Genomic DNA, 16,936 nt, shown 5'->3' with positions numbered 1-16,936 from the left:
GAGAAATTGAGAGGGGAGGGGAGAGAGAGAGAGACAGAGAGACACCTGCAGCCCTTCACCACTCGTGAAGCGTCCCTCCTGCAGGTGGGGACCAGGGGCTTGAACCTGGGTCCTTGCTCACTGTAATGTGAGCGCTTAACCAAGTGCACCACCATCTGGCCTCTATATTTATAAATATGTATGTTTTGTTTTTTTTTCTTTTCAGACAGAGGGTGGAAGACAGAGAAAGAGAAAGAGAGAGAGGAGAGCCACCACCACCACTTCTGAAGCTCCAGCCCTGGTACTTGTGCATGGTAAAGTCTGTGCTTCATTGAGGAAGCTATCTTCTGGCTAGTCCCGCTTTCTTTTCTTGATTAATAACAAGTTTTTCCTATGGCTCCCACTTGGGAGGGTGGCTGCTTTATCATGGATGTGACCCAGGTTCAAGCCCAGCCCCCACCACACTGGAGGAAGCTGAGGTGCAGTGTTGTCTCTCACTCTCTCTGAAAAAGTCAGCCTGGAACAATGAAACCTTGGTGATGACCAAAAAAAAAAAAATTTTCCTCATTAATATCTTCAAAGTTTATTTCTGGGAGGTGAGTATACAGTTGACAGTTGTTTACTACAATATTCCCTAGATTTTCTGGTGTACATTTTCTTCCCAATGAGGCACAGAGGTAGCTCAGCTGCGGCAGGGGAAAGCGGGCTGCCTGGAGTTCCACTGCGGACCACTCTGCTTTCTGCGGAAGTCTTGGGCTCCTCAAATACCCAAAGAAGTGGGGTAAGTTATCTAGAGATCCCCAAGTTAGAGACAGAGTCTTCCAAGGAACCTAACGGGGGGGTTTGGAAAAGTTAGAGAAGAAAGTCAGAACTAGGATGCTCATGGAGAAGCAAGGTGGAGAGAGCTGAGCTTGTAGAACCTGCATCAGATAGGCCTGGCTTTTCAAACAGCAATTTTGGGAAAGGGGCAGAAGGCACAAAGCTACTCCCTTTTCCAGGGGTGAGTACTGGCTCACAGGTGTCCCATTCTACAGAAGACGTGCTGGACAGTCACTTCCTACACAAAAGTGACAATTATTGCCATGTCTTTTCTTTGTGCCCCTTTCCCATGGAAGGCTAAAGACTGGATACCCAGTTAGAACACCTAGCTCCCATCCCACTGTCCACAGGAGGAATAGAGGGTGAGCTGCCTGGTAGGTCACCGGCCAGCCCAGGCATGGCCACCTCCACAATGCACACTAGCCTGTGGGATCCCACAATGGGCCTGGCAACATGATCAACAAGGAAGTGTAGGTTGCCTGGAAACAGGGGCCTGGCACTGATATGATCTCATAAAACAAATAGCAGGGATGCTAATTCCCTTCTATGGGTAATGGATAATCAAATACCCAGATACCAGCTGAAAAGACTGGCTTCCAGATGCCTGGCCAGCTCAGGCTCCACTATGCCCTGCCAAACCTGCAGTCCCAAGGTGCATGATGCTGGGATGGGGTTGGAGGGGAGAAGAGGGACCAGCAAATTCATGATCAGGCCCTTGGAGCTAACCATTGAGGATCCTGATAACCCTGGATAATCATTTCACTATGCCTAGGACTACACCCTTCCACACCCCTTCCACACCCCTTCCACACCCCTGTTCTGAGGGCTGAGGAGGAGACCCCACCTAATCAATTAATTCAGGCTCCTGGGACCAAGCTGGAGTAATGACTGGGGAAAGCACTCTGGGTTCACCAGAACCAGAAGCTAGGTGTTTCCTTGCCACAAATGCCTCATGGGATAGGTACCTCCTCCAGATAATGCTAATGACAATAGCAATAGCAATAGCAATAGCAATAGCAGTAAGGAACATGGCTAACTATTGAGTACTTACAAATCTACTATGTTCCAAGCACTTTTCAGGCATTAACCCATTCACTTTTTATAACAAATTAATTCACCACAATCCAGTGAGGCAAACACTATTACTATCCACATTTTTTAAAGATGAGAAAGCTGAGTCATAGAGAGGTTAAATTAAGTTGCCCACAAGTTTTTACCTATGGCAAGAACTGGGATTCTAACTCAGCTGTGACCTGGCTCTGGAAGCTGCACTTGTCCCTATAATACTGTTGATGTCTTGGGAGGTGGTCTCAGGCTCCATGAGGTCTCCCTCAACACCCTGCCAAGTTCTCCCAATGGTCAAGGGCATTAAGCTTCCCTCCATCCATCCATGCTTATACTGAGTGTTAGGTCGGTTCTGGAAGAGGGGGTCTATTGATGAAAAAACAGTCTTCCTGAAACTTATAGCTATGCATTTGCTAAAGGAATAACAGGGACAACAATCAATGAGCTGTGGGAGGCTTCTCTGAGAATGTCACTTCTGAACTATGAACTGACAAGACAAGCCAGAAAAGATGGGGAAGGGCATTTCAGGCAGCTGGAGCTGTGAGTACAGAGAGGTCAAGAGCAAGAGCACTCACAGTGTGAACTAAGAACAGAAACTTCAGAGTCAGGGGACACAGAGGGTAAGGAGTTAGTGTACAGAGGATTAGAGTGGACCAAGGCCAGCGCACAAAGGGTCACCTAGCCATTCCTGGTGTCTGGCCTTTACCCAAAGGGTAAGAGGGTGCCACTGAAGGGAGTTAAATAGAGAGGAAAGAAGGTCTGATCAGGAGTTCTGAAAATTCTTCCTGGCTGCTAGATGGGTGGGAAGTAGAAGGGCAAGTGGGAGGGAGGGGCTACTCATGAGGCTGCAGCAGTGGTCCAGGCAAGGTGGCTGACACCAGGGGCATGGGAGGGTGCAGAGGGAAGAGGACTAGGAGTCTATGAACATGAAAGAAGTGGACACCAGGGGTCACATGGTGGTACCGCCAGTACAGCACTCACATGACTATGCAAGGACACCAGGTCTCTACCTTCGGGGGGAAGCTTTGTGAACAGTGAAGTACTTCTGCAGGTGTCTAGCTTTCTCTCTTCCTCTCTCTCCCCATCTTTCTCCCTTTTCTATCAGAAAAAAGAAAGAAAAGGGGAGTCGGGTGGTAGCACAGCAGGTTAAGCACAGGTGGCGCAAAGCGCAAGGACCGGAGTAAGGATCCCGGCTTGAGCCCCCGGCTCCCCACCTGCAGGGGAGTCGCTTCACAGGCGGTGAAGCAGGTCTGCAGGTGTCTATCTTTCTCTCCCCCTTTCTATCTCCCCCACCTCTCTCCATTTCTCTATGTCCTACCCAACAACGACATCAATAATAACTACAACAATAAAACAAGGGCAACAAAAGGGAATAAATAAATAAATAATTTAAAAAAAGAAAAAACAAAAAGGTCCCCAGGAGTGGTGGCATTGTCTTGTAGACACCAAGCCCCAGGGATAAACCTGGTGGCAAAACTGTTTTAAAATATTTTATTTGGGGGAGCTGGGCAGTGGCACAGTGGGTTAAGAACTCTCTGTCTTCCCCTCCCTCTCTCCATTTCTCTCTGTCCTATCCAACAACGACAACAACAATAATAACTACAACAATAAAACAACAAGGGCAACAAAAAGGGAATAAATAAATAAAATAAATATTAAAAAAATAAAAAATAAAATAACAACAACAATAAAACAAGGGCAGCAAAAAGGAAAATAAATATTAAATTTTTTAAATTTATTTATCTTGGATAGGGACAGAGAGAAGTCAAGAGAGGAGTGGAAGACAGAGAGACAGAGAGGGAGACACCTGCAACATTGCCTCATCAATTATGAAGCTTCCTCCCTTTGGATAGGGACCAGGAGCTTGAACCCAGGTCCTTAGTCCTGTAATGTGTGTGCCACCACTCAGTCCCCCAAAATAAAAAAAATTAAAATAAAAAAGAAGTGGGCTTGAGGCTAGGGATGGGCCTTAGTGGTAGAGTGCATACTTCACATGTGTGAGATCTGGGGTTTGATCCACAGCAGCACAAAAAAAAAAAAGGAAAGAAAAGAAAAGAAATAAAAGTGAACTCCACCAGACATGGGAGGGAAAAAAGGAGAGAGGAGGTAAAGGGTACCAAGCACAAATTCCAAGAGTCATGGATGGATGGAGGATAGGAGGTGGCAGCATCTGCTAAGATAAAGGCAGGAGGAAGAGCAATGGGTATCAGAGATGATGAATTCAGTCACCGACTTCCAGTGTCCTTGCTTGCTGGGTGGTAGGGGTTCTGTGGGTCTGGCTTGGGGGTGTCTTCCAAGGGACACAGTCAGAGGCAGACATGAGCTGGGGGAAAGGTGTCGGGGAAGCACTGGGAGCCAGAAGATCTCAGAGAATGTTCCCCAAAACCAAGTCTGAACATTAACTACCCTTCCCTACCTTTCCCTTTCCCTGCAGCAGTGGGTAGGCTGGGAGCTCAGTGCTTTCCTCTCTGGGAACCTCAGGAGAGGGTTGCTAGCTGGCATGGTCTGCCCTCTGACTGCTTCACTGCAGAGGAAGCACTGAGGTGCAGCAAATGCCTGAGGTCTCAGGTGAGAGTCTGTTGCCCACCAGACACATGCCCCTTCAGCTAAGGAGTTACCTGACATTCCCAGCCTGGAACCCTCAGAAAGTGAGAGAGAAAGGATGCCCTGCCAGGAGCACCCATGCACCTAAGTGCAGTCTGGCATCCTAAGCAGAACTTCAGAGCTTTATGTGGAGGGGGGTATATGGAGGGTTAGAAGCTGAGAATTCAGGTCCAGGCTCCTGTAAAGAAGAGATATAGTTTTCTTCCCCCAGAAGGTCTCCAAAATGACCCAGGCCTTCCGGAAGCCAGACAGGTTAGGGCTGAGCAGCTCTCTCTCAATACCAGCAGCTCCACTGAGACTCTGGCAACTTCCTTCCATCTGTGGGAGACTCACCAGCTTCTGGAAGAGGTGGCCCATGGTGACCTGGCTGTCCCACTGCTGCACCTTGGGGCAGAGGTTGTCGTAGAACTCCTTGTGGATCTCATAAATGTCCTGGATCTTGTAGAAGATGGTCTCAATCTGCTGGATGGTAAGCACAGGCTGAGAGGTGGTGGCCGTGGCCTTGAGGGGCTTCATGGGCTGAGGGAAGACAACAAGGAAGAGCAGAGGTGAGAGGCCAATAAACCAAGAGTGTTGGCAGACCGAGGGCACTGACAGACCCTTCTTGCCACACCCATTCTACCTAGACAAGGCCACCAAGGGCAGGGCACCTGGTGTGTTAGCTTAGGGCAGCTGCTGGCATGAGCCTGGCAGCACTACAAAGACAGAGGGCCTGACAGTGGAGGCCTGACATGCAGCTCTGTCAGGTCCCAGAGGAAGCACCAGGGCATAGCTCATTGCTAGAGGGGTCCATAGCTCCTACCACTTACTTATGCTGGGTGTTGGCTGAATCACTTGTTGGTTAAATAGGACCCATGTCTTTCTTTTCCAGTGGCCTCATGCTCTGGGTTGTAAGCTTCCTCCTCACACTTCAGTCCTTGGTCCTTGGCTAGTTAGTTCCTTTCCAAGAATCAGGATAGGACCCTAAGACTTGGGGTGAGGGGAAGAGTCTTCAATGATCCAAGACTAGCCTCAGCTGCACTGATATACTTCAGGTTCCAGCACTTAATAAAGAGGCTGTAAGCAGGTGGCACACATGCTGCTGTTTCCCCTCCCACATCCATCCCACGTGCATGGCAGACAGTCAGGTGATCATTACGTTTTGCTTTGCTTTTTACTAGAGCACTGCTCAGTCTGGCTTTTGGTGGTGCTGGGGATTGAACCTGGGGATTGAACAGGGCCAGGGATATTGAACAGATTTTACAGAATCACTAAGCATGGAGCCTGACTGTAGGCTCAGCTGCTTTTCAATGCCAAAGTTAACAAGCAAGATGAAGCCTATCTGAAATTTCTGCTTGTCGACACCAAAATGCTATAGCCTGCAAGTGGAGGTGACAGACAGCAACCTGGGACCACCTACAACACTGACTGGGAACTAAAGTCATCACCTTCATGCCTGGAAGTAGAACTGTGGGAAATGGTGCTTGGGTGCATTTTCTCCAGTGTGACTTTTTTTTTTTTTTTTTTTTTTGCCTTCAGGTTATTGCTGAGGCTTGGTGCCAGCACTATGAATCCACTGCTCCTGGCAGCCATTTTTTTTCCCAATTTATTGTACAGGATAGAGAGAAATTGAGAGAGGAGAGGGAGGTAGAGAGGGAGAGAGAAAGACAGACACCTGCAGACCTGCTTCACTGTTTATGAAGCTTCCCCCCACACACAGGTGGGGAGTTAAGGGCTCTAACCTGGATCCTTGCACTTCCTACTATGAGTGCTTAATCTGGCACACCACTACCTGTCCCCCTCCAGTATGATTTTTGCATTTTCCTTTTGCCATTGAAACTCTTTGCACCTGTTCAATTCCCCTATTGTCCAGTGGAATTTTTTGATTTCTTTCAATATCAGAGAGACAGACAGGGAGAGAGAAAGAGGAGAGAAATCACAGCACTGTTCCCTCACACTGTCTATGATGATCCTATATAGTGCTGGGCCTCAAACTCTGATCCTTACATGTAGTAAACTGTACAGTTTATTGGGTGAGCCACCTCCTGGTCTGATTTCTACATAATCTCTCTCTCTCTCTTTTCTCTCTCTCTCTCTCTCTCTCTCTCTCTCTCCTCCCTCCCTCTCTTTCTCTCAGCACTGCTCAGCTCTGGCTTAAAGCAGTGCCAGAAATTGAACCTGGGACCTCAGAGCCTTAGGCATAAAAAGCCTTTTTGCATTATGCTATCTTCCTGGCCCTGATTTCTATATTTTCTAAATCACAACCTAGGAGCAAACTTTTAATTATCAGGAAAAGATAAACTACAAAAATTTACAATTGAAACAAACAGCAACAAATTAAGCTCACATCGAAGGATAAAGAGCTCCACTCTGGTTGGCCTGGCTCCAAAGAAGCCCAGACTGCACTACCAAGACTCAGGAGCCAGGGTCTGGAAACAAGCTGCCCGGAGAAAGCAGGGAGGGGATGGGAGGGCATGTGTATGTGGAGGGAGAAGCCTAAGTGAGACTTGGTGGATGCTCTTCATCTAGCTGCAGGGCTGTGGGGAAAGGCCTTTGACTTAATCTGGGTCCCTCTGGAGATCAGGATAAGGTAGTGAGCTTCCCTAAAAAAGAAGAATCCTAGCAGCGACCAGGCAACTCCACTGCTGCTGAAAATGCTAGACAGGAGGGCACACCTACACCGAGGGAGACCACAGTGATGGCTGGCTTGTTCTGAGAGACAGCCACCAGCTTGGCCTGGCCTCAGCAGCCCAATTCCCAGCCCAGTTTCCCCTTCCCCTCCCCTCTCACAGTCAGACAGTGCTATGGCTGCTGGCTCCCTCATTCCCCAGTTCTAAAATGCCCAGCCAGGGTGATAAAGGCAAGAGAATGCAGAAGCCTTATCTCAGACCCTTCCAGTACTGGATCCAACCAGCCCTAACATCAACCCTTTTGCCAGAGAAGTAGGAGAGGGTTCAACCTGGTGTGGGCCAGGCAATATGGGCTCAAGTTTCAATTCTGGCACTCAACAGCTGTGGGCACGTTGCTGGGCATCTCTGTGCCTGGCAGCCTCATCTGTAAAACTGGGCTAACACTGTCTCAAGGACATCAACAGGAAGGCCGAAGTCATAACTCACTTAAAATATCTAGTGTGTATCTGGCACAGAGGAGGGAATCAATAAATGTTTACTGCAACTATGATCACTATTATTACTCTACACAAATAATGCTCCAAGAGTCTGATGTGAGACCAGGCCCAGGTACTCTGTGACTCACAATACACCCAAGCCCTGTCCCCAAGGAGCCTTTCCTCAAGTAAGGAGACAGGCAAAACACAGCACATAATTACACATGGCTATACGAGTTTCTCCCAGTAGGGAACATTTACCGTGAAACGGAAAGCATGAAGGCAGAGGGAGCAGTGTTCCAAGCAGACTTCCTCAGTGCCTGGCAGGGGTGGAGAAGGCGGAGGAAGAACAACCAGCTTGGTGAGAGAGGAGCTGGAGGAAAACAAATGTGCCTGTGCAGTGGGCCATGGGAAGGAGAGGGACACGGGGTGGGGCTGCAGGGTGGGCAGGCAGGCTAGGGAAGGTCCGAAGCTTTGAAGCGTGTCTAAGGGCCCAGCTTTCCCTGGAGGGATTGAAGCAGGAGGGGGACTGCTGATTTTAATTTTTATTATTTTCTTTACTTTTTGGTCATCTCTAGGGATTTACTGCTCTAGAAGGGCTTTTTCAAATAGAGATAGGGAGATCGAAAGAGAGAGAGGGAAAGAAACCACAACACTGAATTTCCCTTTCAGTACAGTGGGGGCTGGGCTCAAATTTTGGTCACATCATTCTTTTTTTACTGCCTACAGGATTATCACTGGGGCTTGGTGCTGGCATGACAAATCCACTGCTCCTGGTGGCCATTTTTCTCTCTCTTTCTATTTTATTTGATAGGAGAGAGAATTTGAGAAAGGAGGGGAGAGAGTGAGAACCAGAGAAAGAAAGACACCTACAGACCTGCTTCACCTCTTGTAAAGCATCTTTCCTGCAGGTGGGGAGAGGGAGTTCAAGCCCGGTCCTTGTGCACTTAATGTGTGCATTCAATTTCATTTTATTTAAAAAAAAAAACAAAAACATTGTTTCATGGGAGAGACTGTGAGAGAACAAAGCATGGTTCCACCATCCATGAATTCCAACTTGCTGTGTCCATACTGCCCACTTGCATTATGCTGGGGAAGGACCCGGGGCCTTGTGTGTACCTGGCACACACTCTGTGGCTGAGTCACCTCCTCAGCCAACTTTCCAGTTTTCTTTTCTGAAGGTTATTTTTATGGCTCACGATCCCTGCTCTGAGATATGATCTATTTGGTAAGCTGGACCAACACAAATGAAACAGTTCAACAGACAAAGCAAGACAGAAGGACGTTTCAGAGTTTGGACTGTAAATACTAATCAATCAAGTAATGCCAAGGTTCTGCTGGCACAGTCTAGATGACTCCACAGAGGTGACAGGAACAGAGCCTTAAGTGTTGGAAATTTCTGAGCTGCTGGAGGGGTGACTGGCTCAGTATTAAAAGAAGGAACCACGAGCTAGGAGAAAAGAAATACTACAAAACCAGATGGGATCCCCACCTGCAGGGGGAAAGCTTTGCGAGTGGTCAAGCAGTGCTGCAGGTATCTCACTGTCTATCACCTCCTTCCCTCTTGATTTCTGGCTGTCTCTAATAAAGAAATTAAAGAAAAAAGAAGTATGTTTAAAAAAAGCTAGGTAGGGGGCTGGGTGGTGGCGCACCTGGTTAAGCACACACATTACAGTGCGCAAGGACCAGGGTTCAAGCCCCCAGTCTCCACTTGCAGGGGGAAAGCTTTGCAAGTGGTGAAGCAGGGCTGCAGGTGTCTATCTGTCTCTCCCCCTCTCTATAGCCCCCTTCCCTCTTGATTTCTGGCTTTCTCTATCCAATAAATAAAGATAATAAAAAAAATTTAAAAAAAAGCTAGGTAGGAGGCCACATTCAGATTCATGGCACCCCAAACTTCATGAAGGACACAGAGCTGGTGCTTGGGATTGCTGACATAGATTATCCTTATTGCCACTACCTAGGATCCAGTGGAGGACTCAGGTTGCCACAGCATCTTAGAACTACTAATGCTTGTCCCTGCTTTCGTGCAGTCTACACTGAGGAGAATAAAGGAAACTGGGAGAGCACAGAGTCAGGAAGGCAAAGGTGGTAGGATTTCTCAGACGCTCCTGAGAACTCTCCTTTGCTGTCTGTGCAAAGACAGACCAGAACTGGTCTGCCTGCTTCTAAACTTCCGACTCTGTCCACAGAAGGGGAAGAAGCAAGTGCTCAGTGGGAGGTCACATGGACAGAACCCTGTGTTCATGGTGTCAGATGGTTCTCACAACAAGGCTGGGGCCCTTTAGTGGTAATCCTGATTTCACTTGGGGGAGAAGGAAGTGCAGGGTATAATGGTCCTGATAGCCAGAGAGCCTTAAAGGCAGCTATTTTTACCTGGAACACAGGTCCGGGTTGCACCAGCTAAAAGTCAAAGGCAACCCAATATTGAACATTGGTATATGGCAGCATGTTCATTCTACCAGGTACACTACTGCCTGGCCTTTTTTTTTTTTTTTTTTTCTACAATGGCTTTGCACCTATGTGATTCTACCAATCCAATCAACTTTTTTTTTTCTTTTTTCCATTTCAATCTCCGAAACAGAGAGAGTATTGAGAGGCCAGATGGTGGCATACCTAGATAAGCACACACATAATAGTGTGCAAGGGCTATAGTGTCCAAGCCCCTGGTCCCCCCACTTTCAGGGGGAAAGCTTCATGAGTGGTGAAGCAGGGCTTCAGGTGCTTCTCTCTGTCTCTCTCCCTTTCTTCCTCTCCTTAAATTTCTCTAACATATAAATAAAAGTAGAAACAAATAATAAAAAAGAAACAGAGAGAGTGAGAGACACCAAAACTCTATCTCTATGAAAGTGTACAACTTGCACGCGAAGCCTGGGACTCAAACCCAGGTGCTCTCAAACGGCAGAGTGTGCACCGTACCGAGTGAACTACCCTCTGGCCTCTCTGGCCTGTATTTCTTTGATGTGTTATGGGATTGAAACCACTGATTTTGGACAAACCAGCACAGTCTCTTTGAACCTGTGTATGCATCGAAAAATGAGAATAACACTTGTTCCCATCTTTCTTATTATGGGGTCGAGAAGGTCAGGTGATCCTTCTAGGAATCTAGTAGAATACCAGCTATATAGGCACTCAAATACTGGGATATTGGTTAAGCAATTGGTTAGTCAAGCAAATTCTTCATCAGACACACATAAAGCATACTTTGGGAACTATGAATTGCAGTGATAAAATCAAGGGGCATAGTGATCTATTACCATAGGGTATCTGTTTGTAGGGAACTCACACAAAGGAACTAGACTGCCAGGTTTTGAAAACCCTCTTGACAGCTTCTTCACTCTAGACCTTCTGCAGATGAATGAACCCTTGTACCCCTTTTTCTCCATCAGCAAACTGGGTACTGACGATGCTATTTCTCTTCTTGGGGGAGTGAGAGGGGGAGCTGGTGAGGATTAAATGATGTGAACTGAAGCTCTTAGAGCACTGTATTTTCTCCAGTGCTAGAAGAGAGTACAGGTTAGGGCCTGTTTGTTTCTCTAAAGGAAGGGGAAGTCCATATCCTCTTAGATGTCACTTTGAGATTCCAACTTGATTTCTCATCTATCGTTGGGTTCCGTTTGTCTGGGCAGAGATAACTGGTTTAGAAGCAGACACACTCTCTCTGCCTTGCCTTTCTAACAGCTCATGTCCCTGAGGCATAAACTGTGAGCATGGCACCTCAGTCCTGAGGTGACTCAGGGCAGGCCTCTTCTCTCCCCTTCCTCACTCAACATCCACAACCCCTGATTGCTTCTTTCTGGAAATAAGGGAAGCCCTAGAAAGCCGAGGTCTGTGGCTGGTGGGCCTCAGGAAGAGGGGGCCGAACCCTCCACAGCCACTGCCTCAGCTGATAAGCCTTAGAGATAAAGAATCAAAGCCTCCCCATCCTCCCAGAGCTGGGGGCCCTCCTCTCTTGCCTACCCTAGAATTCAGCTGTTAGAAGTGATCCATTAGAGGCTAAGAAGAAAAAAGCTCTAGGTCACGGCTCCCCCTCCTCCAATCCTCACCACCCCACCCCCATTCACACAGCTCCTAATGTGTTGACTGTTCTCAGTTTAACACTTCCTGATATGCAAATAACTGGGTGTGTGTTCCTAAGACTGTACACACACAGGTTCAGGCAAGGATGGCCACACAGGAGCTTCGTTCCTGCTCCTCCTGGGTTGCTAGCTGGAACCAGGTTTGCAATTTTCTAGAATCCTTCTGGTTCCTAGTTGGCTCAGATTACAACTGAAGAGTCTGGGAGCCCTGAGTTGAGGTGGGAGTGGAGGCAGGAAGATGAGACCAGATGCATGCAATTCTGCTTCTACATGATTCTGGGAAATGAGTCTGAGTTTTAGTACAATGGGCTGCACCATTACCTCCAGCCTCTCCCACCACTTGGCCACTGCAGGCCCTCACTTGAGCTGTCCTGGCAGTTTTCAGTCCATAGTCCCACTGCATCCCAACCTCCTGATCTCTAACGGAGGTTAATGAAGCTGTCCTCTCTGAGCTCTAGGAAGGAGGAGGAATCACTGAAGATAGGAGCCTCCAAACCTTCGGGTAGGAGGTGGAGGAAGTAGGCTGATTTCTTTCCCCTGTTTTGAAAGGTAGGTGGCTGGGGAACAGAGATGTGTTTAGTCTCACTGCAAGTTAGAATCAGCCTGGTCTGTCTTCCTGAGAATATAGTATATATATATATATATATATATATATATATATATATATATATATATATACACATATAACTTAGACCAGAAAATTATATACATATAACTTAAACCAGAAATGTCGGAGCAGAACATATATACATATATATATGTCTACCAAACCAAATGTTTCAAGAAACAGTACTTACTATATTTTCTTTCTCATTTATTTTCCCTTCAGTTGATTTTTTGTCATCTCTGAATTCTTATACATGTAGCCGACTTTTTCAGATAGAGAGGTAGACAGAGAGAGGGGAGAAACCACTGCACTGAAGCTTCCACCAATGCTATAAAACTCTCACGTGGTCTACCATGGGCTCGAAGGTGAGCCATGTGCATGGCCAGGAAGGCTATCTCATTAGCATTCCTCTCGTTCATTTTATTTTTTTAAAGATAGAGACAGAGAGAGAGAAAGAGAAAAAGAGACTCCAACCATAGCACTGAAGCCTCATTCAGTGTGGTGGGAGTCAGGCTCTCACCTGAGTCACGTACATGACAAAGCAGCATGTGAGCTATTTTGCTGACTTGCTTTAGTTATTTATTTGCTACCAGGGCTACTGCTGGGGCTTGGTACTTGCATGACAAATTCACCACTCCTGGTAGGGTTTTTTTTTTTTTTTCCTCCAGGGTTATTGCTGGGCTCGGTGCCTGCACCATGAATCCACCACTCCTGGAGGCCATTTTCCCCCTTTTTGTTGCCCTAGTTGTTGCAGCCTTGTTGCGGTTATTATTGCCATTGTTGACGTTGCTTTGTTGTTGGATAGGACAGAGAGAAATGGAGAGAGGAGGGGAAAACAGAGGGAGAGGGGAGAGAAAGATAGACACCTGCAGACCTGCTTCACCGCCCGTGAAGCGACTCCCCTGCAGGTGGGGAGCCGGGGGCTCGAACCGGGATCCTTACGCCGGTCCCTGCGCTTTGTGCCACGTGTGCTTAACCCACTGCGCCACCGCCCGACTCCCAGGGTTTTTTTTTTTTTATGTTAAAGAACAGAGAGAAATTGAGAGGGAAGGGGGAGATAGAAAGGGAGAGGATAAGAGAGATACCAGTAGCAGTGAGTCACTGCTTGTGAAGCAGCCCCTCTGTGGGTGGAGACCCAGAGCTTGTCCCCAGGTCCTTGTGCATGGTAACTGGTGCACTCTACCAGGTGAGCCAAGACCTGGTCTCTTCATTTGTATTTATTTATTCATTCATTTATTTATTTATTTCCAGGGTTATTGTTGGGGCTTGGTGCTGGCACTGCAAATCCACTGCTCCTGGAAACCATTTTTTATTGGGCAGTTTTATTGGGCAGGACAGAGAGAAATAAAGAGAGGAGGGGAAGATAGAGAGAGAGAAAGATAGACACCTGCAGACCTGTCTTGCAGGTGGGTAGCAGGGGCTTGAACCCAGATTCTTGTGCAGGTCCTTGCACTTTGTGCTATGTGTGCTTAACTAAGTATGCCACTGCCCAGCCCCCTTTATCTGTTTTTAAATGCTACTTCAACCCACCAACCTGGTTTCACAACTTGCTAGTGGTTGAGCTACACAGCTTAAACAACAGTGCAGTAAGTGAATGAATAGCAACGGTAAGTCTTCCCCAGTCCTGGCTGCAGACAAGCCTCCTTATCTACCTGCCATACGACCCATCCTTCATTTGAAAACATCACTGAGCAGCCTGGTGAGATCTACCACAAACAGTCCACTGTTACTTCTGGGTTAATAAATGCTAAGTCCCATGGAACACTGGGTAACAACATCTCACATCACAGCAAGCACATCAATGTGCACTTTATTATTCTTGTTAAAATGAGCTTCTACTGATCTATCTCTACATTTCGAATGTTATGTCTCAGACTGCAAACACCCAGGGGAGAGAACTTTACATGCACAATCACTCTGCATAATACCCAGACACATCTAATAAGCACTTTCTTCAAAGGCAAAAAGGAAAAAAAAACCTTCCATTTGTGTAGTACTGTTATGCTTGGAGAAATATTTTAACATTGCCCCCCACCCCCACCCCGCCACCACCACCCAGCCCGATTATAGCAACACTGCTTCCATCTTGCAGAAGAAACTAAGGCTTCACTCCAGAGGGCTGGGATTGGGTCAATGCCTCAGACTTAGGGCACTTTTCAAAAGGACGCAGACAGCCCTCCGCCTCATATTTCCTGACACAGGGCCTGGGGGAGGCTCACTTTTCCAGGGAGGAGGAAGGACTGAGAGCAGCAATGACAAAGAGGTCTTAACCTGACTGCTTGGTAGGCACTGTGCAGTACTCCACCTAGACAGAGTGACTCGGGCAATTTGTAATGTCTGTGTCAAGATGGTTGTGGATGAGCAGATGCCATCCCCAGCCTAGTTGTGCTGCTTCTCCTTCTTTGCCAAGGCAGGAAAAGGAGACTAGGGTGAGGGGGTGGGTGAACAGGGGCCTGAGAGACAAAAGTCTTTTTGAGCAACAGCCTTGGCTGTCCGACACCAAGCTGTGAGCAGTGTAGCACCACAGATTCTACAGGCACGGAAGGATTGATCCAGGTCCCCTTATCTCTTCAACTCCCAAAGTGGTTTTAGAGTGTGACACTGTCCTTACAGGTGAAGCAGAAGTTTCCAGAGCACATACTCACCAGCAACAGAGCCTCCAACTGGTTTATGTAGATCTCTTCACTGGCCAGGAACCCCGAGAGAACCAGCTTCCTCATCTCCAGGCCTTTCCCTGCTTCCACCTACATGAAAGCAAACCAGAAGTCATGAAAGAAGTAGTTTGAATTCACTGTGGCCTCTTTCATGGCCTTTTTCTCTTCTTTTTTTTTAAACACTTTTTTAAAAAAGATTTTAAAAAATATTTATTTATTTATTCATTCCCTTTTGTTGCCCTTGTTGTTTTATTGTTGTTATTGATGTCATTGCTGTTGGATAGGACAGAGAGAAATGGAGAGAGGAGGGTAAGACAGAGAAGGGGAGAGAAAGATAGACACCTGCAGATCTGCTTCACCGCTTGTGAAGCGACCCCCCTCTACAGGTGGGGAGCTGGGGGCTCAAACCAGGATCCTTACTCTAGTCCTTGCACTTTGCGCCACCTGTGCTTAACCTGCTGCACTATTGCCCGACTCCCCTCTTCTTATTTTTAAATATTTTATTTATTTATTGGATACAGGCAGAGAGAAATCGACAGGGATGGGGAAGATAGAGAGGGAGAGAGACAGAGATATACCTGCAGCTCTGCTTCATTGCTTGTGAAGCTTCCCCCTGCAGGTGGGGGCCAGGGCCTTGAACCATGGTCCTTGGGTATTGTAACATGTGCTCTCAACCAGGTTTGCCACTACGTGGCCCCTATAACATAATGATTTAATAAGTGTACACATTGCAAAGTGATTATCACAATAAATCTAGTTACCATTCTTTATTAGCAACTTTCAAGTCTTCTTATTCCTTAACTAATACCTTTAGAGAGTATAAAAGCCAGGCAGATGTAATTTAAAAAAAATTTTTATTATGTTTATTTACTTATTTGATAGAGACAGCCAGAAATCAAGATCAAAAGGGGAGATAGAGAGGAAGAGAGACAGACAGACACCTGCAGCATTGCTTCACCACTCACAAAGCTTTCCCCCTGCAGGTAGAGACCAGGTGCTTGAACCCAGGTCCTCGTGCATTTTAACATGAGCACTTAACCAGGTGCGCCACCACCTGGCCCAAGATGTAACATTTTTAAAAATGGAAAATGTAGAGATGTAAAAGGAAAAACCACCACTCACATCTCTATGGCTGACGTCGTGTTTTGTTACTCTCTCACCTTTATTTTTTATTGCCACTAGGGTTATCACTGAGGCTGGGTGCCTGGAGGGTGAACCCGCCACTCCTATTGGCCATTTCTTTTCTTTCTTTTTTTGACAGAGACAGAGAGAAATTGAGAGGGAAAGAGAGACAGAAAGGAAGAGAGAAAGAGAAACACCTGCAGCTGTTTCACTGTTCATGAAGCTCCCCCACCCTGCAGGCGGGTACCATGGGTTTGGACCTGGGTCCTTTGGACATGGCAGTGTGTGTCCTTTACCAGGTGCACCATCACTCAACTCCTCTCTCCCATCTTCTTATCACATTTCCGTATCTATTCACATATATACAAACATCAACCTATTTGATATTATAAAATAAAATAACAGAGGACCTTGTCTCATGGGGGGCAGGAGGAAGAGTTTAATGGGGAGGTTACAGAGTGAAAAAGGGAAATCAGAGTCATGAGAGAGGCGGAGCAGGGCCATGTGGGTGTACATAAGCAGAGTCCAGAGGAGGTGGCCAGAGGAAGTGGTGGGTAAGCTGAGGAACAGAGGCAGAGAGGAGGGGATGGAAGTGGTCATGGGAGGACCAGCCCTATGATCTTCTAGCTATACCTCTGACTATCTTTCTGTCCCTGGGGCTCAATTCCATAACAGAAGGTTCTGGTCATGCCCCCCATCTCTGGCACTTCCTGACTGCCTCACCATGTAAGGCACAGGCTCCAGCTGGCATCCTCTTTGCTCCAGAATCCCTGCTTCACTCTAGTGGTAGTGTCCCATTGAGCCTTGAATGCTCATCATGTAGCACAGAAAGAAAACATTTCTTTCTGGGGAAAAAAAAAAAGTTTAATTCTTCTCATCATCCAGGACTCTGAGGTGTCATTCCTGGCTCTCTAGTCCTCTCTCT

At 47.1% G+C, this 16,936-nt stretch overlaps 1 protein-coding gene across 8 annotated transcripts in view; it reads right to left on the bottom strand.

The window, feature by feature from the left end:
* Positions 1-16,936, bottom strand: part of ABR (ABR activator of RhoGEF and GTPase) — a 253,021-nt gene that overhangs the window by 86,938 nt on the left and 149,147 nt on the right. For 4 of the 8 annotated variants that reach the window (XM_060204094.1, XM_060204099.1, XM_060204097.1 and 1 more), the window contains 3 exons: positions 14,881-14,979; positions 4,801-4,986; positions 2,845-2,961 (listed from right to left, as the gene is read on the bottom strand). In XM_060204094.1, the coding sequence (XP_060060077.1) occupies positions 2,845-2,961; positions 4,801-4,986; positions 14,881-14,979 (402 nt within the window). The remainder of the gene's footprint in view (positions 1-2,844; positions 2,962-4,800; positions 4,987-14,880; positions 14,980-16,936) is intronic. The other 4 variants (XM_060204095.1, XM_060204096.1, XM_007520423.3 and 1 more) reach the window with 1 other exon arrangement.

This window comes from Erinaceus europaeus, chromosome 12 (genome assembly GCF_950295315.1).
Source record: "Erinaceus europaeus chromosome 12, mEriEur2.1, whole genome shotgun sequence".
Classification (NCBI taxonomy): Eukaryota; Metazoa; Chordata; class Mammalia; order Eulipotyphla; family Erinaceidae; genus Erinaceus; species Erinaceus europaeus.
Note: the sequence above shows the minus strand (reverse complement) of the source record. Positions and strands in the feature narration are given on the sequence as shown.